Here is a 27,352-nt window from a genome sequence, read left to right on the forward strand (position 1 = left end):
CAGAGTCATCTGTACTTTTAATAAGTGCCCAAATAATCAGCCAAGTTTAAGAAATAGTTCTGTAATTTATTTAAACAGTCCTCTTTTGGTGAACATTTTTTTTTAGGTTTTTATTTTTATTTTTTTTTAATTGGAAGACACTTAAATGCATATCCTTATACATTTTTCCTTTTACAATTGGCAGTTTTTTTTTAAACATTAAAATTTTTTTTTTTAAATTTAGTTAATGTATAATGTATCATTGGTTTCAGAGGTACAGGTCTGTGATTCATCAGTCTTATATGATACCCAGTGGTCATTACATCACATGCCCTCCTTAGTGTCCATCACCCAGTTACTGCATCCCTCCTCCGCTCCCCCTTACAGGGATCCACAGTTTGTTTCCTATGACTAAGAGTCTCTTATGGTTTGCCTCCCTGTCTGGTTTTGTCTTGTTTTTTTGCACTCTTCTCCTATGATCCTCTGTTTTGTTTCTTAAATTCCACATATCAATGAGATGATATGATAATTGTCTTTCTCTGACTTATTTTGCTTAGCGTAATACCCTCTAGTTCCATCCACGTCATTGCAAATGGCAAGATTTCATTTTTTTTTTGATAGCTGAGTAGTATTCCATTGTATATATATACCACATCTTCTTTATCCATTCATCTGTTGATGGACATTTAGGCCCTTTCCATAGTTTGGCTATTGTGGACATTGCTGCTGTAAACACTGGGGTGCATGGTGTCCCTTCGGGTCACTACATTTTTATCTTTGGGGTAAATACCCCCAGTAATGCAGTTGCTGGGATGTAGGGTGGCTCTATTTTCAATTTTTGGAGGAACCTCCATACTGTTTTCCAGAGCGGCTGCACCAGCTTGCATTCCCACCATTGGTGTAAGAGGGTTCCCCTTGCTTTGTGTCCTCACCAACATCTGTCATTTTCTGACTTGTTAATTTTAGCCATTCTGGCTGGTGTGAGGTGTTTTCTCATTGTGCTTTTGATTTGTATTTCCCTGGTGCTGAGGGATGTTTAGCACCTTTTCGTGTGCCTGTTGGCCGTTTGGATGTTTGCTTTGAAGAAGTGTCTGTTCATGCCTTATGCCCATTTCTTGATTGGATTATTTGTTCTTTGGGTGTTGAGTTTGATAAGTTATTTATAGATATTGGGTATTAACCCTTTATCTGATATATCATTTGCAAATATCTTCTCCCTTTCTGTCGGTTGTCTTTTGATTTTATCAACTGTTTCCTTTTATTTTGGGGCACCTGGGTGGTCCAGTGGGTTAAGCCTCTGCCTTCGGCTCAGGTCATGATCTCAGGGGCCTGAGATCGAGCCCCGCATTGGGCTCTCTGCTCAGCAGGGAGCCTGCTTCCCCCCCTTCTTTCTGCCTGCCTCTCTGCCTACTTGTGATCTCTATCAAATAAATAAATAAAATCTTTAAAAAAAAAAGCTTTTTATTTTGATGAAGTCCCAATAGTTCATTTTTGCCTTTGTTTCCCTTGTCTTTGGAGATGTGTCTAACAAGAAGTTGCTGTGGCCGAGGTTACAGAGGTTGCTGCCTATGTTCTTCTCTAGGATTTTGATGGATTCCTGTATCACTATTAGGTCTTTTATCCATTGTGAATCTATTTTTGTGTATGGTGTAGGGAAATAGTACAGTTTCATTCTTTTGCTTGTGGCTGCCCAATTTTCCCAGCACCAGTTATTGAAGAGACTGTCTTTTCCATTGGCTATTCTTTCCTGCTTTGTTGAAGATTAGTTGCCCACAGAGTTGAGGGTCCATTTCTGGGTTCTCTGTTCTGTTCCATTGATCTGTGTGTCTTTTTTTGGTGCCAGTACCATGATGTCTTGATGATTGCAGCTTTGTAATAGAGCTTGAAGTCAGGCATTGTGATGCCCCCAGTTTTGGTTTTCTTTTTTAACATTCCTCTGGCTATTCAAGGTCTTTTCTGGTTCCATACAAATTTTAGGATTATTTGTTCCAGTTCTGTGAAAAATATCGATGATATTTTGATATGGATTGCATTGAATGTATAGATTGCTCTAGGTAGCATAGCTATTTTAACAATATTTGTTCTTCCAATCCATGAGCATGGAATGTTTTTCCATTTCTTTGTGTCTTCCTCCATATCTTTCATGAGTGTTCTATAGTTCTCTGAGTACATGTCCTTTGCTCCTTGGGTTAGGTTTATTCCTAGGTATCTTATGGTTTTGGATGCAATTGTAAGTGGGATTGATTCCTTAATTCCTCGTTCTTGTGTCTCATTGTTAGTGTATAGAAACGCAAGTGATTTCTGTGCATTGATTTTATATTCTGCCACTTTGCTGAGTTCCTATATGAGTTATAGCCATTTTGGTTGTGGAGGCTTTGGGTTTTCCACATAGAGTATCATGTCATCTGCAAAGAGTGAGAATTTGACTTCTTCTTTGCTGATTTGAATGCCTCTTATTTTTTATTTTTTTGTCTGATTGGTGAGACTAGGACTTCTAGTACTATGTTGAACAGCAGTGGTGATAGTAGACATCCCTGCTGTGTTCTTGACTTTAGGGGAAAAGCTCTCCATTTTTTTGCATTGAGAATGATATTCACTGTGGGATTTTCATAGATGGCTTTTATGATATTGAGGTATGTTACCTCTATCCCTACACTCTGAAGAGTTTTAATCAAAAAAGGATGCTGTACTTTGTCAAATGCTTTTTCTGCATCTATTGAGAGGATCATATGGTTCTTGTCCTTTCTTTTATTTATGTGGTGTATCACATTGATTGATTTACGGATGTTGAACCTTTGTAGCCCAGGAATAAATCCCACGTGGTCACAGTGAATAATCCTTTTAATGCACCATTGGTCCTATTGTCTAGTATGTTGGTGAGAATTTTTCCATATATGTTCATCAGGGGTATTGGTCTGAAATTCTTTTTGGTGAGGTCGTTATCTGGTTTTGGAATCAAGGAAATACTGGCCTTACAGAAAGAATTTGGAAGTTTTCTTTCCATTTTGATTTTTGACACTGCTTCAGAAGAGTTTTTAATTCTTCTTTAAATGTTTGGTAGAATTCCCCTGGGAAGCTCTCTGTCCCCGGGTTCTTGTTTGTTGGGAGATTTTTGATGACTGCTTCAATTTCCTTGCTGATTATGGGTCTGTTCAGGTTTTCTATTTCTTTCTTTTTCAGTTTTGGTAGTTTATATATCTCTAGGAATGCATCCATTTCTTCCAGTTTGCCTAATTTGTCGACATATTGTTGCTGATAATATGGTCTTATCATTGTTTGTATTTCTTTGGTGTTAGTTGTGATCTCTCTTTCATTCATGATTTTATTTGGGTCTTTTCTCTTTTCTTTTTGATAAGTCTGGCCAGGGGTTAATCAGTCTTACTAATTCTTTCAAAGAACTAGATCCCAGTTTCATTGGTCTTTTCTACTGGTCTTTTTGTTTCTATTTCATTGATTTCTGTTCTAATCTATTATTTTTCTTCTCCTGCTGGGTCTAGGCTTTATTTGTTGTTCTTTCTCTAGGTCCTTCAGGTGGAAGGTTAGGTTGTGTAGTTGAGATCTTTCTTGTTTCTTGAGAAAGGCTTGTAGTGCTATATATTTCCCTCTTAGGGCCGCCGTTGATGCATCCCAAAGATTTTGAACAGTTGTGTTTCATTTTCATTTGTTTCCATGAATTTTTAAAATTCTTGTTTAATTTCCTGGTTGACGCATTCATTCTTTAGTAGGATTCTCTTTATCGTCCGTGTATTTGAGTTCTTTCCAAGTTTCCTGTTGAGTTCCAGTTTCAAAGCATCGTAGTCTGAAAATATACAGGAAATGATCCCAATTTTGGTACTGGTTGAGACCTGATTTGTGACCCAGGATGTGATGTATTCTGGAGAATGTTCCATTTGTGTTCAAGAAGAATGTGTATTCTGTTCCTTTGGGGTGGAATGTTCTGAATATATCTGTAACATCCATGTGGTCCTTAGTGTGCCCTCAGAGAAAAGCAGTTCAATGATCTGTCTTTTGTAGTGAGCGAGTGTTACAGTCCCCTACTATTATTGTATTATCATTGATGTGTCTCTGGTTTTGTTATTAATTGGTTTATATAATTGGCTGCTTCCATGTTAGGGACATCAGTATTTATAATTGTTTGATCTTCTTGTTTGATAGACCCTTTAAGTATGATATAGTGTCCTTCCTCATCTCTTAGTCCAGTCTTTGGTTTTTAAAATCATGTTTGTGTGATATAAGGATTGCCACCTGAGCTTTCTTTTGATGTTCATTAGCATGATAAATGGTTTTCCACCCCCTGACTTTCAATCTGGAGGTGTCTTTGGGTCTAAAGGGAGCCTTTTGCAGACAGCATATTGATGGGTCTTGGTTTTTTTTTTTTTTTTTTTAAATCCAATCTGATGCCCTGTGTCTTTTGATTGGGGCATTTAACACATTCTGTGTAACTGTTGAAAGATATGAATTTAGTGCCATTGTATTGCCTGGAGGTGACTGTTACTGTATACTGTCTCTGTCCTTTTTGGTCTATGTTACTTTTGGGCTCTCTCTTTGTTTAGAGGACCCCTTTCAGTATTTCTTGTATGGCTGGTTTAGTGATCACAAATTCTTTTAGTTTCTGTTTGTCCTGGAAGCTTTTTATCACTCCTTCTATTTTGAATGATATCCTAGCTGGATTAAGTATTCCTGGCTGCATATTTTTCTCATTTAGCATCCTGAATGTATCGTGCCAGTCGTTTCTGGCCTGCCAGGTCTCTGCGGATACGATTGGTCTGCTGCCAATCTAATGTTTCTACCCTTGTAGGTTACAGACCTTTTGTCCCGAGCTGCTTTCAGGATTTTCTCTTTGTCTCTGAGATTCGTAAGTTTCACTATTATATGTTGGGGTGTTAACCCATTTTTATTGATTTGGGGGGGGTTGGATCTCTGTGCCTCCTGGATTTTGATGCCTGTTTCCTTTCCCAGATTAGGGAAGTTCTCTGTTATGATTTGTTCCAATATGTTTTCCTCTCCTTTCTCTCTTTTCCCTTTTTCCTGGGATCTCAGTTATTTCAATATTGTTTCAGTTTATGGTATCACCTATCTCTCGAATTCTCTCATGATCCAGTAGTTGTACATCTCTCTTTTTCTCAGCTTCTTTATTCTCCAATCGTTTGGTCTTCTATATCACTAATTCTGTCTTTTGCCTCATTTATCCTAGCAATTAGAACTTCCTTTTATAATTGCATCTCATTAATAGCCCTTTTGATGAGACTTGGTCAGATTTTAGGTGTTTTATTTCTCTAGAAAGGGATTCTCTATTGTCTTCTCTGCCTTTTTAATCCCAGCTTGTATCTTTATAATTGTTATTTTGAACTCCTGTTCTGACATCTTATTAATGTCATACTGATTAGATCCCTGGCAGCTGGTACTGCGTCTTGTTCTCTTTTTTGAGGTGAGTTTTTCCATCTTAGCATTCTGTCTTTTGAAGAATACCCGAACAAGAGAATAAAATACCAAAATGGCAACAATGACCCCAGAGAAATATACACTAAAGAAAGCAGAAGACATGTGGAACTTGGAGGAAAAAAAAAAAGGAAAAATAAAAGAGAATATAATCAGGTGAGCAGAATAGAGCAATACACTGAATTCCATGTGTATTTTGGTTTGTTTTTTTAAAAACTGGATCCCAAAATTGTAAAGAAAGAAAAACTGATGTATTTATGAAAATAAAATTAAATACAATGAAAGGATGGAAAGTAATTATCAACATGGAAATTTAAAGATAGGAAAAAACAAAAGAGGAGCAAAAAACGTAACCACAACAGAATGGAAGGGATAGAAACAGACAAATGAAGAGAACAGAGCAACACACTATTTCCTGTGTGTATTTTGGTCAGTTAGAAGAAATGATAATTCAAAATTATGAAGAAAGAAAAACATGCATACAAAAATAAAATTAAATACATTGAATGAATAGCATGTAATTGTAGAGATGAAGATAAAAAAAGACTTTAAGTAAACAAGAGAAAAACAAAAAAAAAAAGGAAGAAGAAAATAAAAAACAACAAAATGGAGACTATGATCAGGCAGGTGAACAGAACAGAGCCATACACTAGATTTTGGGTGTATTTTGTTCTGTTAGAATTCCAAAATTGTAGAGAAAGAAAAACAAACATATGTGTACAAAAATAAGATTAAGTACAATGAAGTGATAGAATGTAAATACTAAAATAAAAATTAAAAAAGGTTTAAAAGAGAATTGATATAATAAGAGATTGGTTAAAAAGAAATAAGAAAAATTTAAAGTTGAGAGACTAAAGAATCATAGGAGAAAAACCATGAGTTCTATGTGCTGTATTCCCCTAGCACTGGAGTTTTGCAGTTCTCATTGATCGGTAAAGTAGGTCTTGGCTGGATGTTCTTGCTGATCTTCTTGGGGAGGGGCTTGTTGCTTTGATTCTCAAGTGCGTTTACCCTAGGCGAAATTGTATCACTCTTGCCAAGGGGCCTGGCTAAGCAGTGTTCAGGTTTGCTGTCTTTGGCTTTTGTTCCCTGAAGGCTTTCCATCCGGCTTTAGAGGATGAGAATGGAAATGGCATCCTCCCAATCTCTGCCCTGGAGTGGAAAGCCCAGGGCCCCAGTCCTTAGTGTGCTCTCAGAGAAAAGCAGTCAATCGACTTCTGTCTCCCTGGTCTCCTTCTGCACTCCGTGCTCACCTGGCCTATGACCCAGTGTTTCTGTCTCAGGCACATGACCCTGTTTTCTGGTCTCCAAATCCTGTAGACAACTGCAGCGTGCTCCCATGCCACTCTGCCCAGTGGTGGTGGGGTCTTGCTGGTTTTCCCTCTTGGTGAGCCCCTGCTAGGAGAGTAGTCACCTGACTCTGCCACAGTTTGTGGCTTATGGCAACCCAGAGCTGAGAGTCCACTCCTGGGCTCAGTCTTTGCAGCCCGCTTCACCACTCTGATGCATGGGAGCTCAGCCACACTCAGGCACCCCCTGGACTTCCTGTGACCCGGCGGAATCTTGAGGCCACATTGTCCCAGCTACAGTTCTGCCTCTGCTTAGCCACCTGAGTGACGTCTCTCACTGGAACAGACTTCTAGAAGTTCCAGTTTTGTGCTCTGCTGCTTTATCACTTGCTGGTAGCCAGCTGATGGAGGCTCCCTTCCCCCGCAGTCTTTCTTACATTTTGCCTCAGATTCACTTCTCTGCTTCTCCTACCTTGAAAAAAGTGGTTGCTTTTCTCTTTGTAGAGTTGCAACTATTCTTTTCTTCCATCTCTGGTTGAGTTTTCAGCTGTTCAGAATGATTTGATATCTATCTAGCTGAATTCATGGGACCAGTCGAAATTAAGTTCTCCTAGTCCTCTGGTATCTCAGACTCCTCCACAATTGTGCAATTTTTATAATTAAGAAGATTCTTAGAGGTGAGATTATAATATGTATTAAGAATCCTTTGATTGCAAGTAACTGAAATCCAACTTAATGTAACTGAGGAAAAACTTGATTGGAACAAATAATTGTTTCAGCTTGGCCTGATTCAGGCTGGATCTGGGGCCTCAAAGGATACTGGCCAGGCTCTGTCATTCTCTTTCTTTGCTTTACTTGTCTGTTTGGTCTCATTCTTCATGAAGTCTCTTTCACATGAGAGGCAAGTTGCGTTGTATTGCAAGCAGAAAGAGAACTTTTTCTTCCAACGTCCATATGTCAATCCCAGGGAAGACTCCAAAGGGCCTTGCAAGAGTTACATATCAATGGAAGAATAACATGGAAGGCCAGGCGTTCATTGGTAGTACTACAGTTTGGAGTGCAAGAGGAGTAGTGCTCCTAAGGAGGGGGTGGTAATAGGCTCTACCTTGTTAAGTATGCTATGTTTGAGGGTGTGCTCATTGTAAATATTGACAGGTATAATTGGTATCCTTTTTCACAGAAAGTTTGAACCTGTGCACAAGTCTACCAATCATATTTAAAGGATTTGTATATTCTCTTAAATGCTGTGTTTTGAAAATTGAATATTTTCTAATTTGATGAAGGAAGAAATTCCTTTCTATTTTATGGGACAGTGTAGCATAGTAGTTAAGAGCTCTGACTGTAACTGTTGGTGCCTTTCTGGCTTCATCAGTTAGTATGTGAGGGATTTAAAAATTTATTCAGTTTTTCATCTGTAGTGAAGGGAGGCTATGGACAGTACTTAGATTTTGGTGCTGTTGTGAAGGTAAAGTTGGATAGTTTAATAAGTGCTGGTAATAGTGTCTGACACATAGTAAAGAAATGTTTATTCTTTTTGCATTTAGGTGAATTGTTAATGAGGTTTAACATTTTATCACTTCTGTATGAGTTACTGTATTTATTCTGTGAATTGCTGGTTCATATACTTTATATGTTTTTCTATATTTGGTGTTCATTTTTTTCTTACTGATTTATAAGAAATTTTTGTCTATTAGGGTATTACTTCATGACACATATTTTGAAAAAATGTATTTTTTTGTGGCACAAGTTTAAATTTATATAGATAAATTTATGTAGGTTAGATTATGAGCATAGATTTTAATATCTGGCTTTTGTGCCATTTTAAGAAATTTTTACTTATTTTTGTTCCTGTTGTTTATATTTTTATTTTAGAATTATTATAGTACTCACCTATATTTCCTTCTAGTACTTCTACAGTTTTATTTGTATATTTAAGTATTTGATCTATCTGAAATACATTTTGATTTTTTTTTCAAAGATTTTATTTATTTATTTGACAGACCGAGATCACAAGTAGGCAGAGAGACAGGCAGAGAGGGAGAAGGAAGCAGGCTACCTGTCGAGCAGAGAGCCTGATATGGGGCCTGATCCCAGGACCCTGGGATCATGACCCGAGGCAAAGGCAGAGACTTTAACCCACTGAGCCACCCAGGTGCCCCAGAAATACATTTTGATAAAAGGAGTAGATAAGGGTATGAGTTTATTTATTTTCAACTGTCTAAAGTGTTTTCTCACACCATTTAGCTAATCTAGTTTTCTTTTTTCTTTTTTTAAAGATTTTATTTATTTGACAGAGAGAGATCACAAGTGGGCAGAGAGGCAGGCAGAGAGAGAGAGAGAGAGGAGGAAGCAGGCTCCCTGCGGAGCAGAGAGCCTGATGTGGGACTCGATCGCAGGACCCTGAGATCATGACCTGAGCTGAAGGCAGAGGCTTAACCCACTGAGCCACCCAGGTGCCCCTCTAGTTTTCTTTTTTCTTTTTTTCTTTTTCTTTTCTTTTCTTTTCTTTTTTTTAAAATTTATTTATTTGAGAGAGAGAGAGAGAGAGAGATCACAAGTAGGCAGGGAGGCAGGCAGAGAGAGAGGGGGAAGCAGGCTCCCTGCTGAGCAGAGAGCCCGATGCGGGACTCGATCCCAGGACCCTGAGATCATGACCTGGGCCGAAGGCAGAGGCTTAAGCCACTGAGCCACCCAGGCGCCCCTAGTTTTCTTTTTTAATTGGATATATAATTTGTATTATACAGTGGATTCCCTTATCTATCTTTTTTTTTTCTTGATTTGTTTTCTCATTCCATTAGTATTTTGGTCTTTCAGTGGTAGTTTTAGATTGATTTTAATACTTTGACTTAAGCATACAGTTTAATGTTTGGCAGTCCAAGTGTACCCAATTTCCTGGCTATTCTGAGGTTTGCCACTTAGATTTTTCTCTCTTTAGCTTTTGGGTGAATAGGCTATTTGATTAAGAAGTTAGGCTCCACTTCATGTGCAGATCTATACAATAATAAGCTTATACATTTCTCTGCAGAGTAATCTCTGGTAGCCTTGCCTTCAGACCATTCATCTTTCTCTTTGCTGTTTTTGGTTGTATGGTTTATCTCTTTGCCACACATTCCCTGCTTTTCTTTGGAGGAAAAAGGGACTCTACATCTTTGTTATAACTTCTCACAAATGCAGGTTTCCTTTCTACAGAGATACTAATTACATTTTTAAAATTTCTAACTTTTTAAAAAATTTCTAAACTTTCTTCAACGTTAAATGTTTTTCATGAGCCAGATTGAATTACAAGTGGCTAATAATTCTCTGGAATTTGTATGAGAATGCTTTCTTGCCTTAAGATGAAATTTGCTCATCTATTTCTGGTTTTTATCCACTGTTGGATAGGAAATGAGTTGTGAATATTTACTTAAATTCTCAATGATAGGATGATCTTAATGAAAATCGCATGCATAAAATATATCTTTTTTTAACAGAGGGAATATCACTTTCCAGGTGAATTTTTTTTTCCAAGTGAATGCTTATGGTCCCATCCCATGACCTTTGTTTTTTATTTACCAGCCAGATTTTGGAGTATGCAGACCAGAAAATGGAAAACTGATGGGAGAATAGGATGTTTGAACTAGTCATTTCTGAGGTATAGTTTGTGGTGATGAGAAGGTTCAGGATGTGATCTAGGGAGGGTGAGAGGTTGAAGTCATGTGCAGAAGGGCAGTGGAAGGAAGATCAAATATTAGGTGGTTCCTAGTGAGTGATGGTAGGCATCCAGATTGAAAGGATGATTACGAACCAGGTTGTAAAGATTAGAAAGGAACAAAGAAAGTAGTGTAGTTGGATGTAGTGGCAGAGACTGAGCAGAGTAAATGTAGTCACAAAACAGAGTGCTGTGTGTTCTGGGGCTGTAGTAAAATGTAATTTTGTAATGAAATGATATGTACATATACATAAACATTTGGAACATATATTGTATGTGTGTGTGTGTGTGTGTGTGTGTGTGTGTGTGTGTTTGCACAGCACACACCCCCTTGTGGTTGACAGAGTTCACTGTGTAAGGTTAGAAGCGTTGTGCATTGCACATCTCCAGGGTGCGCCATTCTCATAGTTGGTGTGACTGTCACCCCTGGAGTTGCACTGTTTATAAACTGTGCAGCCTGTGTGGCAGCTGTGGCACTGAGTTCACAGGATCAGCAAGAACATTTTTGTTGTTGTTACCCTCATTTAAGATAGAGTTTTTTAGTTTATAATCAGTAAAATAAAAGGAAGAAAAAGACTCCTAAGTTAAAGCATTTGCCACAGCTTAGCATAGTTTATCATTGAACTAATAATTTTTGAATGCCTTTCATGTTCAAGTTGCTGTGCCAGGAGTGCAGAGTGTTGAAAAAAGGCCTCACCCTTGAGACTTTTTACTTAATTTGGTGGTGGTGGAGAAAAATTGATAGTGATGGAGCAGACCTTGAAATAAAACAATAACTTGGCGATTGGTATTTTAAAAGTCCAGTGGTGGTTTAGAGGAGAAATACATTAAATCTATTTAGTTTGGAATGAAAGATGTTTTATAGAGGAATTGGCATTAGATAGGGAAAGATTTCTTTAGAAAGAGATTTTTGTTGGGCACGGCCTGAGGGCATTCCAGGTAGGAAATAATGCTTAAAAATTAGATGTTTAACCATCTGCAGATTTAACTGAGCAATACTATTTATTTTCACCCCGAACTTGGACAAATGAAAGCTGCATAATAGACTCTTGTGAAGTTTTAAAATAGCAATATGATTCATGATGTCAGTTTACTTGGACCAGAATTATAGTTGCCATATCTCTTTTTCCAGTTAGTTAATTAAAACAGTCCTCTGTAGTTTCCTGTTTCTTCTGCATTTTCATTTGCAAATTGTTTTTGTAAAATTCCAAATCCAAGAATAACTCAAACTACCTAATTGTCTGGCTGTCAGATGTGAGCATTGAAGCTTTTGTTTTGCTCTCTAAATTATGTTCTTTGACCCACAAAATGTGGAAAATAGGAGTTGAGAAATATGGCATTAATTTATTTGAAACAATCAGTGAAATTCAATTGATTTTATATTGAGGCCAAGAGGAGAATATAGCAGTTAATCACCAAAGGTAATAGCAAGAATCTTGGAAAAATGGCATGCCTTTTCAGCGTTAATGTTTTTTTGTAAAGGAATATGCATACTCGTTAAAATTTTAGAAAGTCTGTATGTCATAAAGTAGAAAAATTCAACTGTTAAGAAGAGGTTACATTTTAACATTTTGTTGTATTTTCTTTCAGTCATTCTGTTGTGCCTATGGGTATAGAATGTGTATAATCAATATGTATATGGCTGACATTTTATATATGCTGTGTATCTAGGTTCCATCATTTCCCTTCATTCTGAAGAACTGATTTTAGGACTTAAAAAAAAATTTAATTTAATTTTTAAAAATTGAAATATAATTTAGGTACTCTAAAATTCATCACTTTAAGCTGTATAATTTGGTAGTCTTTAGTATATTCACAAGATTGTACAACTATTACCGCTCTCTAATTCTAGAACATTTCATCACCTGGGTGAACTATAGTTAGAATCAAGCGGGCCTTAGTTGAAAGGATTTCGAGGAATGGGTTACCTTTGAGATGAGCTTTGAAGGTCTACAGGTTTCCAGAGAAGAGTTAATTACTTCCTCTCATTAAAACCCTTCAGTGGTTCCCCATTGCCCATAGCATGAAACCCAAACTACTAAACATGGTATTCTTTATATCTGGGCCATGCCCATGTTTTTAGCATTGTCTTTCATTGTGACCCTTGAACCATAAGCTCCATCTATAATGAGCTTTGGACAGTTTACTCAAAACCACCATTTTTTATGCCTTTGTAATACTATTTGGCTCATTTATCATCCTGCTAGGAAATATCCACTTGTATCTTTCAGGATCTGACTAAGGGGTCACAACACCTTATTATCAAACCTTTCTCTTATTCTTCAGTTAGAAATAACTACTCTTTGTTAAGCTTATATCATATGTTCTTATTTGGCTGAAATAGTGTAGGTTTATATCTGTTGTTTTGGTGTATTTATTAATAGGAATCTGTTTCATTCTCAGAAGTATTCTTATATAGACCGTAAGCTGCATGGTTACTCTATCTATATAGCCATCTATCGTTAAAACTAGAACTCTTCTTTGGACCCAGCTACTTATGTATTTTCTTCTTCCTGGGACTCTCCTTTGAAGGTAGGGACTGTATGCCTAATTTCTCTAGCAGTTAGAGCTATATCTAATACATAGTTTGGGCTCAGGAAATATTGGATGGATAGGTAGAAAGGTGGGTACCTGGGTACTTCGAAAAAAAAAAAAAAAAAGAAAATGGAATATAAAAGTACAGAAGATGCAAGCTGGTTCAGCCACTCTGGAAAACAGTATAGAGGTTCCTCCAAAAGTTGAAAATAGAGCTACCCTATGACCCAGCAATAGCGCTACTGTGTATTTACCCTAAAGATACAAATGTAGTGATCCGAAGGGGCATGTGCACCCAAATGTTTATAGCAGCAATGTCAACAATAGCCAAACTATGGAAAGAACCTAGATGTCCATCAACAGATGAATGTATAAAGAACAAGTGGTATAAATATACAATGGAATACTATGCAGCCATCAAAAGAAATGAACTCTTGCCATTTGTGATGATATGGGTAGAACTAGAGGGTATTATGCTGACTGAACTAAGTCAATCAGAGAAAGACAATTATCATATGATCTCTCTGCTATGAGGAATTTGAGAGGCAGGGCAGGGGGTTGTGGGGGGTAGGAAAGGAAAAAGTGAAACGAGATGGGATTGGGAGGGACAAAAACCATAAGAGACTCTTAATTCCAGGAAACAAACTGAGAGTTGCCGGGGAGTGGGGGGCGGGTAGGGATAGGGTGGCTGGGGTTATGGACATTGAGGAGGGTATGTGCTATGGTGAGTGCTGTGAATTGTGTAAGACTGATGATTCACAGACCTGTACCCCTGGGACAAATAATACATTATATGTTAATTAAAAAAAAAAAGTACAGAGGATAGGAAGGTCAAACATGCAGGATTCTGTGTGTGTGTGGGGGGGGGGAGGAAGGATTTAAGCTGCAGTCGACAATGCAGCAATTTCTAACAAATTCTTGAGCAATATAAAATTGATGTATCTTGTAGTTTTCTTCAGGTTTTTTTTTTATGTTTAGGGTTTGTTGAGCATCTTTTATCTGTGGGTTTACAAATTTACTTAAAAGTAGATTTTTTTTTTTTGCTGTTATTTCCATCTTTTACATGTTTGAAGATTTGATTATTAATACTCTTAAAAAAAAAAGGTGCCTCAGTGGCTCAGTCAGTTAAGCATCTGCCTTCTGCTCAGGTCATGATCCCAGGGTCCTGGGATTGAGCCCCACATTGGGCTCCCTACTCTGTGGGGGTTGGGAGGCTGCTTCTCCCTCTCCTTCTGCCTGCTACTCCCCCTGCTTGTGCTCATTCTCTGTCAAATAAATAAAATCTTAAACAAAGAAGTAAACCCAACTCTTTTTCTGTTTGATTTTTGGATAGTTTCTGTTGCTATGTCTGCAATTTCACTGATCTTTTCTTTTGCAGTGTCTAAATTGCTATTCATCCCATCCATACTATTTTTCACTTCAGGCACTGTAGTTTTCACCTCTGAAAATTCATTTTGAATCCTCTTAATGTCTTCTATACCTCTACTTAGCTTTTTGGAATATATGGAATACTTATAATCATCTGCTTTAATTTTCTTGCCTGCTAATAATTCTAACATCTTTCTCTGTTTTGAGCCTATTTTAGATTAATTTTTCTCCTCTTTATGGGTTGTATTTTTTTTTCTTTGCATCTCTGCATACTTGTTAATTTTTGACTAGATGCCAGACATTTTGAAGTTTACCTTGTTAGGGGCTTGTTATTTTTGTATTCCTATTTCTTTGAGGTTTGTTCTAGGAGCAGGTAATTTACTTGGAACTGCTTTATACCTTTTGAGTTCTGCTTTTAAGATTTTTTAGGTGGTCTAGAGCAGAGTTTAGTCTAGGCATAATTATTCTCTGCTGAGACAAGATCCTTCTGAGTACTCAGTGTCCTAAGTCTGACTCGTAGGAACAGGCGTTACTCCCAACCTTGTGTCAGTGCCTGCTGCGTTGTCCTCTAAGACTTTTGAATGGTTTTTTTCACGTGCATACTCTGCTGAACATTCATGGAAGTAAAACTGAGGATATTTGTAGTTCTTTATCTGGGCATCTCTCTGTCTCTCTCTCTCACTCTGCCCCGAGAATTCTAGTCCTGTTGTTCTCCCCAGACAACCTGTTCTTTTTTTTTTTTTAAACTGAGGGAGACTGCTGAGCTTTACCTGGGATTCTCCTGCTTGCTGGGACCCCTACTGAAGCCTGGAAACCCTTTGGGCTATAAGTTGGGAAAATTCTAGGACTCATATATTTTATTTACTATTTCTAGAGATTACTGTCCTTTGTTGTTGGATGTCTAGTGCCTTGAAAATTATTGCTTCCTCTGTTTTGTCCACATCTTTTGTTGTTTCAGGCTAGATGGTAAATCTAATTCTTCACTTTTTGGTTTGGTTAGAAGAGGAAATCTGTTTTTCCTTCTTTAACTGGGCTTTATTAAAATTTTAATTTATAGTTGTGGTAAGACCACATTACGTAAAATTTACTGTCTTAACTATTATTAAGGATACAGTCCAGTAGTGTTAACTATATATACATTTTTGTGCAACAGTTCCCTGTAACATTGTCTTGTAAAACTGCAACTCTGTACCCATTAAATAGCTCCTCATTACCTGTACACCTGTGCGAACCATCATTCTATTTCTGTGATTTTAACTACTTTAGATACCTCATATAAGTGAAGTCATATGGGATTTCTCTTTTTGTGACTGGCTTATTTTACTTAGCCTAGTGTCTTCAAGATTTATTCATGTTGTAGCATATGATAGATTTCCTTTTGTTTCAAGGCTGAATAATATTCTGCTACAACTGTATATCAAATTTATTTATTCATTTGTCTGTTGATAGATATTTGCACTGCTCCCACCTGTTAGCTGTTGGAATAATGATGTTATAAGCATGGATGTACTTTCAGTTCTTTGGGATATATACCCAGATATGAGATTGCTGGATCATATAGCACTGGTATATGAGGGAACCTCTTCATAGTGGTTGTACCATTTTACAGTCCCAGCAACAGTACCCAAGGGTTCCAATTTTCTTAACTAAGTTTTAAGCTTAGATATTTTATGTTTATCTACTTTTCTGTAGTCTAGGGTAATGATGGCAGCTATGCATATGGGATCATTGTGGTGGGGATGTTGTTTGGGAAGAACTCAGCCTTCAGCCTACTTACTGGGGGTCTTTTGTTAGAATCCCTGGGTTCTGTTCCTTTTAAAAAGCTTTTAGTGAATGTTTTCTTCAGCTAATTGAGAGCCATATATTATTCCAGTGATGCTCAGGTTATTTCTTCAATTCATTTTGGAGTCTAGGAGTCTTTCTTCAGGCACAAAGATTATTGTGCTATTTTTATTATTCCAGTCAGAAGAGAGGAAAAAAAGAAGACAAGAATAACTACTGAGTTTGTTTCTATCTATATTTGAGTGTAATAATGACAGTTATCAAGAATTTGTCATTTGACAAGTAGGGCTTCTGGAGGTTTAGTGGGCTTGGAGCTGAACCATGCTGTGCCTTTTTGTTTTACCACAGTCTTGGTAGTTTTCAGTTTTTAATGGTTACTTGTAAATTTCTTTTTACTTGTTTTACTTGTTTCTTTTTACTTGTTTACTTGTAATAAATTTTCCTTTTGACTATTTTTAATGTTCAAAGGAATATATGTTTTTGTTCATATCATCAGGTAATTTAGGAGAGAAATTCTGTGATGTCTGTTATCTGAACCTGGAAGTTCATGTAATTTCCATCCACACATTTTTGACAATAACAATGAATTGAAACCTGTTTTGGGTGCCACATTGATGGTTCATAAAATTACCAGATACAAGTAGTTATGTAAAAATATTTAGTAAATAGTTTAAGATAATGAAGTGATTTAATTTGTGCCATGTTTTAGGTTCAAGATGATAACCATAAATAAATGTCTGCAGGTTAACAAATACGTATTTGGGAAAGTAATTAATTAATAATAGTTTCTTAACAAAGTATATCTGTCCTAAATCAATATGTTCTTAGTCATTTTAGGTGGTTGTTTGTGGATTTTCTGTCATGAAATTAGATAACAAAAACCCTGCTTAGTTTCCTAGAAAGAATATGAGGAAAGAAAAATAGTTTTAGGTCAAAATATATTAAGAATTAAAATTTTGTGAAATACTGCATTATGTACCTATAATCTTTTTAAAAAAATATTTGTTTTAGAGGGTGGGAGAGAGAGAGAGAAGTGGAGAGAGGGACAAAGGGAGAAAATCTCCAAGCAGACTCTCCACTGAGCATGGAACTGTATGTGGGGCTTGAGCCCACGACCCATGAGATCATGTCCTGGGCCAAAACCAAGAGTCAGGCACTCAATCGACTGAGCCATCCAGGCATGCCTATCTTTTAATGTCCTTTATCTCTTTTCTGTCAAGGTGCAGGATTTAAGTTTTTTTTCACTTACTGGCTATGATATGTAATACATTCTCTTGTCCTGTTCCCTTTGATCATAGTAGAGGGACGTGGAACCAAGAAAGACTGGATGGATTGCATGGGGAATATATTTTATAAAAAGGGCACCATTTATACCTGCAGATTTTTTGATATAGTTAGCCTGTAACAAAATTGAAAGCAATAATGATTTAACAAAATTATTTTAAAAATATTCCTTGTATTTGGAATTTAAAATTTGTAGTTTCTTTATTTTAATAGTTGCTTAGTAACTCAAACATAAAAAAATGTAGCACAGTAATTCAAATAGAAAAAGCATAATGAGATATTTTCATATCATTTTACTTCAGTAGAGTAAATTCATGACAGGGAGTTTTGGGATGTTGACAGTCTATTGATTTGATCTGGGTATAAGTGTGTTCATATTAGTGTTCCATCAGGTTGTATATATAAGGTTTATGTGCTTTCTGTGTCTATGTTTTATTTTAATCAAATTAAAGAACTTGCTATTAAAGTATGAAGAAACTTAACCTTCTTTTCTCTTTCAAGGAAATGATTATTGACAGAGTAAACGGACAAGCCGTTCCTAGATATTTGATATATGACATAATTAAATTCAATGTAAGTACCTTTAATATAATTTATAAAATAAAAATTGTCCCTGAGATAACAGATATGTTTTTACAAATAAAAAGTGTTACTGTCTTAGAGATGGTAGGAAAGAAAAATTGTGACTCTAGTTACCCATTTGATACCTTATTAATAATTTTGCACATTGCTTTGTCTTTAGATTTTATAAGATACTTGAAATGAGTAAATAAAAATAGTTTAATTGATAAAATAAGACAGAATTTAAAAAAAAAATTTTTTTTTTAAGATTTTATTTATTTATTTGACAGAGATCACAAGTAGGCAGAGAGGCAGGCAGAGAGAGAGAGAGGAGGAAGCAGGCACCCTGCCGAGCAGAGAGCCCGATGCGGGGCTCGATCCCAGGACTCTGAGATCATGACCTGAGCCGAAGGCAGAGGCTTTAACCCACTGAGCCACCCAGGTGCCCCAAGACAGAATTTTTTAAGATGGAAACTCTTAGTTATCCTGTACACGATTAAAAAAAAAAGTCCACAGATTTTGTTGCTGTCACTTAAAAATAAAAAGAGAAGCTGATTATGGGTATTGAATGTATAACTTAGGGGCACAAATATGTTATTCATGAGTATAGGCAGGAAACTAAAAACAAAATATAAAATTCTGTTATAAATAGATATAAAAAAATAGGAATTATATTTTCTACCCATTTCCTATAGTTTTAGGCAAGCCAAGAATCTGCCTGTTCATGTTTAATTATAGTATCAGTATTTAATTATTTAGTCAGTACAACATCACTTCTGTAAATGTGAGAAACTGTTTCAATAGTGTACATCTATGAAAAGGTATAATCATTCCTCTAGACATATATTATTCAAATTGCATAGTCATTTAGTATTCAGACAAGACTGAAAGCAATTAAGAATTCTGGAATTAAGAGTGTTTAAGTTTTAGAATTTTGAAGATTTATAACAAAATTTTTTAAAAGTTCCTTTTTGGGATATATATTTTAAATGACAGTATTGAGATTCAGGATTGCATTAATCCACTTTAAAGGCATCTTTTTCCTAGAAATTTTCAATGTACATATTTCATTTTCTGTTGAATTTATAGATTTCAAACAGTTTCCTAGGTCAGAAACCATCAAGTTTTAATTTTGTCTGTTTGTGATTACTATATGCCTCAGTAATGCTTCCTAGAATTGGCTTACTCTTATCATAGATTTTGGAATAATGTTCATTGGCCCATAATGAGACATGAAGGGTGGGAGTGGCATTGTTTTGTTGTGAAGAGGGGAGTTTTGTCTCCTCTGCCTTTTGACATTGAGCTCTGCTTTAATATGTATTCCGTGCAGGTTCACTTCTTAGCCTGGGAGCTTTGTCTTTGACATTAGCCTTCTAATTCTTTAAAAAAAAATATGAAAATTTTCAGTGTATACAAAAGTATAGAGCATAATATGAGGTATACACGTGTACTAACCACCAGATTTGTTAAAGCTTAATATTTTGTCATTTTTACTCCACTTTCTTTTTAATAAGAAATAAGTCATTACAGATCCAGTAGAAGTTTCTCATGCACACCTTACTATTCTATTTTTGACCCTCTTACCCGGAAGTGACTTCCACCCTGTATTTGATGTTTATTATTTCCATGAATGTTTTTAATAACCTTACTACCCATGTGTGTGTCCATAAAATATATGTGGTATTGTTGTGCAAGGTTTCTAGTGTTACATATATATTATACTGTACTATGGTACTGAGCATTTACTCCACGTTATTTTGAGGTTTATCTTTATTAATACACATAGGTTTAGTTCATTCAGTTTAATTACTGTTGAGTATTGTTTTGTATAAATATACAGAATTTGTCTGTTTTCCTTTTGATGAACATTTGAGTTGCCATATTTTGCTGTTACACTGCTATTAAACAGTTTATATATTCTTGTGTGCATACATCAGAGTTTCTCTAGGACAATTCTTATTCTTGGGATGTAAGCATCAGCGGTGTTTTTTAAAAAGTACAGTTCCTCTCACCCCTACCTACATCATAGAGATTCTGACTGAATTGGCAACTTCAGGTGTATGTGCTGCGTTGCTGAATTCCTCTCAGAAGCAGGTCTAACAAACAGCTTACTGCAGTTGGTATTACCAGAGTTTAAAATTTTTGCTAATTGGATGTGTGTGAAATGGCATCTGATCTTGTTTTAATTTGCTCTTTCATTATTACTAATGAAGTTAAGCCTGATTCGTTTGTTCATTTTTACTTGTTTGGATTTTTCTTTTGAGATTTAATTTTAAATTCGAATAATTTTCTAATTTTTCTGTTTGGTTGTCAGTCTTCTTAATGTGTAGGAATTAATGATCTTTCCTGCATTCTAATCCTTTTTTGGTTATGTATGTGACAATATTTTTTGCAAATTAGTATCTATTGATGCACAGGAATTTTTCGTTTTCATGAAATCAGACTTAACTAGATCTTCTCAAAGTTTGTGCTTTTTTTTAATCTTGTTTAGGAAATACATCCATATTTTGCTGTAAAAATGATTAAGTTATGCTTTTAGTAGGTCTGATTATTTACTCAGTAAGTATGTATTGAGTGCCTATTGCCATATTTCATTGATTTTAAGTCACATTTTCTCTCAAGTTTCTGATATTAAGATGTATTTATAATTGGAAGCATCATATATTTAATTTTTTAATTTACTGTGGAGCCTTGATGATTAACCAGCTTATTTTGAGTCATAAAATCAAGGTCACTGTTAGAAAAAAATGAAGTTTTGAAAAAACATAGTTAAAATCTTTTAAGTTCCTTTAGTTTATTTTGTCCACCAAGAATTTCATTGATCATCTTTTATATGTCAAGTGTTGTTCTAGGGATTGGATATACACAGATGAATAAGACATAATTTCTTGCCTTCAGGGAATTTGTAGTTCAGTGCACTGGCTTCCAAAGAAGGCCATTTCAATGGTGGGATTTGGGAAGAAAGTGGAACTTATTTTTTATCTGTTTATTCAGTTTTTGTCTGTTTTATAACATATACGGTTGTACATATATGCAACTTATTAAAATTTAACATGCATATATTGTAAACATTTGTTAGGATATGTATTTAGATTGGGTGCAAAATCAAAAGAAATTTGTAAACCATCGATTTTATGGATGAGAAATAAATGTAAAGAAATAATTATAATAGTATAACAACAATAAAGGTATGTTAGAGATACTGGAATATATAAAAAATACTAGAGAGGTGAAACTGTTTCAGTTTAACCAGAGTTAACATGGATTAATTTTGAAGGATAGAATCATGGAGGTCAGGAACATTAGAGGCTATTAGTGTACTTAATGTGTGGTAGTATGTGGGACATAGCAAGAAATGAAAATAGATTGTTGAATAGGGGGCCAGGTGACTTGAATAAGGCAGTTTAGCTTAGTCCTGGCTGTAATAGGGCACTCACTATTGAAGGGTGTTAGTTAGGGTAATGATAGGATCACACGTTCATTGTTTTGAAAGACAACTCCAGTGACAGCATGGGTAGTATTTTAAAGTGAGAAAGAATTCAAAACTAGGAAGCCAGTTAGTGAATAGTTATTGAGTTCTTTCTGTTGTCTGTTTTCAATGATTTAAACACTTCCCTTCCTATATAGGCAGCATAGATTTGAAGGTGAACTCGCTTTCAGTTTTTTTCTTATTGTTTTGGTTTTTGTGTATAGTGAAAAATATTTAGGAGAAAATTTAGAATACCTAAGTATTTTTAGACAGTGGTTAGATTATTATTATTTTTTAAAAAATGGACGACTTACTTCTTCTACATTAACTTTTTAGGGGTCTGAATTCATTTAATAGGTCTAATAAATAAGCCTAACATTTTAGGTTTTTCAACCTTGATGTAGGTGACATGGAAAAGATTATACATGGACTTTGTGATTGTTTACTGATCTTTCCTCAGTACTACCTTTTACAAACAGTTGTATGCCTTTGTGTAAAGGGAATGTATATTTCTTCATACCTAGGGCTTACTCTCTTTGTCTTGTTCCTTATTCTTTGCTAAGTATCAAAATTGTCATCCTTCCAATAGAAAAAGTCATCCTTAAGACATATTTAATGTCCGCAGCTTAAGCAAATATTGTCACCTATTTGTAAGCATTAGGTTGTTTAAATGTAGGTTGAGTAATATAGATTAGAGAAGAGGAAGAAAATGAAGAGGTGAGAAGAATTCATGGAAGACTGTCCAGTTGCAAAGTAGAGAAGAGCGGTACTTGATATGAGGTGACGATACTAATCTGGACAGTTATTGTCACCCAGATGAAATGTTAGAAGCTGTATTATTTTATATCATTAAGATAGGGTAAGCCCCTACCTTCAATTTACAGAAAAATTCTATTCACTTTTTACTTTATGATTCAAATCATGTATACCACATATATGTACCATATTGTATATATACTGTATATGGAGAACTTTCTTTATATAACTGAGTATATTATGGAGACTTTGTTTGATATTATTAGTTTTTAGAGTTGAGGATATATTTGTCTAATAATTATCTTTTACTTATTGATGATGGCTGTAAAGCATTAGTGTGTTAAGCAACAAAAACATTATAAGTGACTGTGTTTCTTATTTTGATATGTTATTTGCTTATATTTTCCTGAATTATGTGGATTGTAGTTTTATACAGATTCTACTAATTGATATAATTTTACTAATTCAAATAAAATGATTAGTGAGTATATTAATACTTTAATTCAGATGTGATAACTTCAGATCAGTATATATTAGAGAAGATTTATACCACCCTCCCATATTATGTTATGCATTTATAATTTTAAAATAACCGTGTGTGTGTTTAGGTGTCTTTAATTAATGAAATCAGGACTGGCATGTGTGGTTGTGCAGGCTGTGCATTGGACAACTCCAAAGGATGCTGTTTACATAGACGCTATGTATACTGTGACAGCCTTAATAATTATACTGATAAGATAGTTTCAGTGTTGAAATTTAAATAATTGTCTCATTTAATTCAGGCACAGCCAGTTGGAGATTGTGATTTTAATATTCGTCTGCAGTGTATAGAAAGAGAAATAATAAGTCCTCGACATGAAAAAATGAAGACTGGGCTCATTGACAAAACACAGGAACCATTTAGTGTCAGAAATAAGCCATTTTTTGACATCTATACTTCAAGAAAGGTAAAATTTTCTAATTAGTACTTACAGTGTGTCATAATTCAGCTTGTGAGAGGACTATGAATGACATTTTACTGCCCAGTTGTCTTGATTTTTTTCAGAAATTATTTTATTGAATATAGCACTATTCTGGACAAACATGTGCAATTCCCAAATCTTGTCCAGAGTAAGATTCTCAGTGGTAGAAACTTAAACTGGGTTACTTTCTTGTTTTTCATAATAGTTTTTGATTCATGGTCCGTGTTATGTTTTTTAAAAAGCTGTAAACAATGATCTCGGGAAAAAAAAAAGCTATAAACAGTGAAGAATGGTATAGTGTGAAAATCACCTGTTATGTCTTCTGAAGGTCACCAGTGGTTGGTACATACTCTTATTTAAAAAATTCATTTGCATACACACATATATTGAGAGTTTTATTTCTGTTGTTTTGATGCTTAAAATGCATCATACTGAAATTCTTGGATTGTTGTTTTTTCATTTAACAGTGTGGCTTGGAAATATTTTAGGGCCAGGGCTTAGATATTAATTTTTAACTGCTACATAGTATTTGACAGTAAAGATGAACCATGAAATTATTATGTTTGGAGAAGAATGGCTGTGATAGAATAATATAGGAAGTATAACAACATACGTAATTGCATGTTTTAAACTCCTTTGTCGTATAATCCCACTTGCCTGATGATATAAATTTTTGTTGTATCTTACCTGCTTTTGCTCATATCCACTTAATTTGATATTAACCCTTGGATATAATAGTAGCAGTAATCCCAGCACTGCCCAGTGCCCATCTTTTTAACTGTCAAGATATACAAAGCTATCTTTCTATTTTTATTGATATGTTGCATAACACCTGCTTGTCATGGTTGACATAATTGATCTCTGCTGCTATGATCTTCCCACAGTTCACTGCTTACCTTTTGTGTCTGTTGTGGTAGCAGGGATGTTATTGGGGTATTTACCTCGGGGCCCTGCTCAATCTGTAGGGTAAGAACAAAGTTGACTGACAATTAACGTGGGCCATGGCAGTGGTGAAAATTGGCTAACTGGAGCAATGTACTCTTACAGAAATACTTTTGAAATTATAAATCAGTGTAAAAGTTGGGTAGAAGCCACATGGTTTCAGTTTGCATTCAGTTTAAAAAAAAAAAACTAGCTTGACAGCTTGTGCTGTCGTAATTCAAGTTCAGTATTTAAGAAAATGTGTCTTAGATCATAGATCTCTTGAGTCAGAATCAGTGCTACTTCGAAATATTTGCGGTGGATAACTATTAGAACTGTTCTTTAAGGATATGCAGCAGTTGGGTTGAACAATTTTTCATGAGTTTTTCACTAGAAAAACTTCTTTTTTTCTTTATTCTTAGCTTATATAACCCCTTTAAAAAAATCCTAGGATATTCTCTTTTTAAAGGAATACTAGTTGGAATTTTAACTGTAACTCTCTCCCCCCATTTTCCAGTTATTATTCTTTTGTTCCCAGTTATACAAAAGGAAAGTGCATTTTGTAGCAGACTTGTTCTAAAGGGTAAAACTGTAGTAACACCAGGTACAGGATAGTAGCTACAGTTAACAGATTATTGCTGTAGAGATTCTTACTATTTTTATCACTGCTAATGGGAATGGGTGAACTAGTGATATTATGAATGATAAAGTGTTTGTGAGAGATGTATATATCATTTTTATGAAGAATACTAGTTTTTATTTGGTTTTAAACAAAGTTTACAACTCCAAAGAGTGCATATGTTTTTGCAGAAAATAATAGAATTTCATTTCTGTATATCTATAAAATTGTGGTGATAACTTTGATTTTAGGACTTTATGTAGCTCTGTTAAAAACTTACTCAACTTGTCATTTGAGCCCAGTGAAGAGATAGTGAGTTGTTCAGTTTTTTTTTAATATACATAGTTAGAATATAATATCCAGTACGGTAAAAATAAGTAGCAACTTCTCAAATTATAACTTATTTGTATTTACAGCTAGAAAGCCAGTTAAAAAAGAGTTATAAATTTTCAAAGTCATGTAGCAAAGTTTCTCTGAAAGCTTCCTATTCATTTATCACCTCAGAAGAACAACCATTGCCAATAGCACTAACTATATCCGTCAGAATTTTCCTCTGCATATATAAGCAAATACATTTATTAATATTCTTACCAACCTAATCCAAGAGGTGATTATTAACACACTGTTCTGTGCTTTGAACTTTTTTTACTTAACAATACATTTTGAGTCCCCTTGCCCTATTGGTATGTAGAGATCATCCGCTTTTTTTTTTAAACAAATGTGCAGATTTCCATCTTATCAGTGTACCATAATTTAACTTTTAGCTTAGACATTTGAGTTGTTTTTTGTTGTTTGGTAGATTTTTGTTTATTTGTTCTGCATATGAATATCCAATTGTTTCTGCACCAGTTCTTGAAGAGACTGTCCTTTTCTCATTGATTTGATTTTACATCTTTATGAAAACTGAGTTGTCATGTATGTTTGGGTCTTTTTCTAGTCTCTCTGTTCTATTCCCTTGATTGTGTTTGTCTTTTTACACTAGTACCATACCATCTTGATTACTTTCAGATTAAATCTTCAATGGGATAGGATTATTTTCCAACTCTGTACTACTTTCTTGAAGTTGTTTTGGCTATTCTTGGCCTCTGCATTTTCATATGAATTTTAGAATAAGCTTGTCAGTGTCTACAGAATCCATGCTGGAATTTGGATTGGAATTGGATTGACTATATTTAGGGGGAAGAATTGGTACCCTAACAATGATGAATTTTCGAATTCATCAACCTGGCATTTTTCTCCTTTTAATTTAAAGGTCTTTAATTTCTCTCAGACATTTTTGTAGTTTTAAGGATCAGGTTTTACTCATCTGACTCTTTTCAGTTTATTTCATACTGTTTGATATAAATACTATTTAAAAATTTTCCATTTCTAATTGTTGATAATGTATAGCAATACATTGATTTTTGTATATTGATTTTTTTCTTGTAGTCTTGCTAAACTCACTTATTCTTCTACTAGCTTTTTGTAGATTTCATCAGCTCTTTTTACATAGACAAGCATGTAATCTATAAAAAAGGGGTACTTTTCCTTTTCCTTTGCAATCTGGATACCTTTTATTTTTTTCTGTTGCCTTTTGCACTGGCTAGAGCCTCTTATTTAATGTTGAATGGAAGTAGTGAGAGTGAACAGCCTTATTTGTTCCTTTTCTTTGGAGCAGGAAAAGTTTGTTTTTAACTATTAAGGGTGGTGTTACCTTTAGGACTTTAGCAGATGCCTTTTATACAAGATAAGTTTTTAAATTTGAAAGCTTTTGATTTTAGTATGCTAATTTTATATAGTTCTCACTGTATTTTGATACTCTTTGTAATAACAATTGATTCTCTTGGGTTTTCTAGGTATTAATCTTATTAAGTACAAATAGACATAGTTTTCCTCTTTAGATTTTTCATACATTAATTTTTCTCTTATCTGATTCAATTATGCATGAGTATAATTTTAAATTGTAGTGATAGTTATAGGGATCCTTGTCTTGTTCTTGATTTGAGTGGGAATGCTTCTGGTGATTCTTAAAAGTATATTGCCTTTGAGTCTGGAATCTCTTTTATCAGGTTAAACAAGTGTCTGGTTCTATTTTTACTAAGTTGTTTTGCTTTTAATAAAGAATAGGTATTCGGTGTTGTCAAATGGCTTTTTATCTTCTATCAGTATAATTGTTTTCTTTTTCTGTTAGATTTGTTTATCTTATGAATTATATGGAAATATGTCCTGATGTGAAAAGCCCTACTTAATCTTAATGTATTGTTGTTATTGTTTTTAAAGACTTTATTATAATTTCTTTAGAGCAGTTTTAGGTTCACAACTTTTTTTTTTTTTTTTTTTTTTTTTTTAGTTTCAGGTTTTTGTTTAAATCCCAGTTAGTTAACATACAGTACAGTGTAATTTTAGTTTCAGGTATAGAATTTAGTGATTCATCATACATATGACACCTGTGCTCATCACATGAAGTGTCCTCCTTAGTACCCATCACCTATTTAACCCATCCCTCTGCCCACCTCCCCTCCAGTAAGCCTCATTTTGTTCTCCATAGTTAAGAGGCTGTTTTCTAGTTTACCTCCCCTCCCCCATTCGTTTTCTTTCTTAAATTCCATATACGAGTGAAATCATATGGTATTGTTTTTCTCTGAATTTTGCTTAGCATGATACTCACTAGCTCCATCCATGTCGTTGTGAATGGCAAGATTTCATTCTTTTTTTTTTTTT

At 35.0% G+C, this 27,352-nt stretch overlaps 1 protein-coding gene across 2 annotated transcripts in view; it reads left to right on the plus strand.

Moving 5' to 3' along the window:
* LOC111158833 (RNA guanylyltransferase and 5'-phosphatase) overlaps positions 1 to 27,352 on the plus strand; it is a 348,867-nt gene that overhangs the window by 97,239 nt on the left and 224,276 nt on the right. For both annotated transcript variants that reach the window (XM_022521114.1, XM_022521115.1), the window contains exons 10-11: positions 17,866 to 17,937; positions 22,933 to 23,097. In XM_022521114.1, coding sequence (XP_022376822.1) covers positions 17,866 to 17,937; positions 22,933 to 23,097 — 237 coding nt within the window. The remainder of the gene's footprint in view (positions 1 to 17,865; positions 17,938 to 22,932; positions 23,098 to 27,352) is intronic.

The sequence above is a fragment of the Enhydra lutris genome, unplaced genomic scaffold, assembly GCF_002288905.1.
Source record: "Enhydra lutris kenyoni isolate GAN:26980312 unplaced genomic scaffold, ASM228890v2 scaffoldscaffold63, whole genome shotgun sequence".
In the NCBI taxonomy this organism is placed as follows: domain Eukaryota; kingdom Metazoa; phylum Chordata; class Mammalia; order Carnivora; family Mustelidae; genus Enhydra; species Enhydra lutris.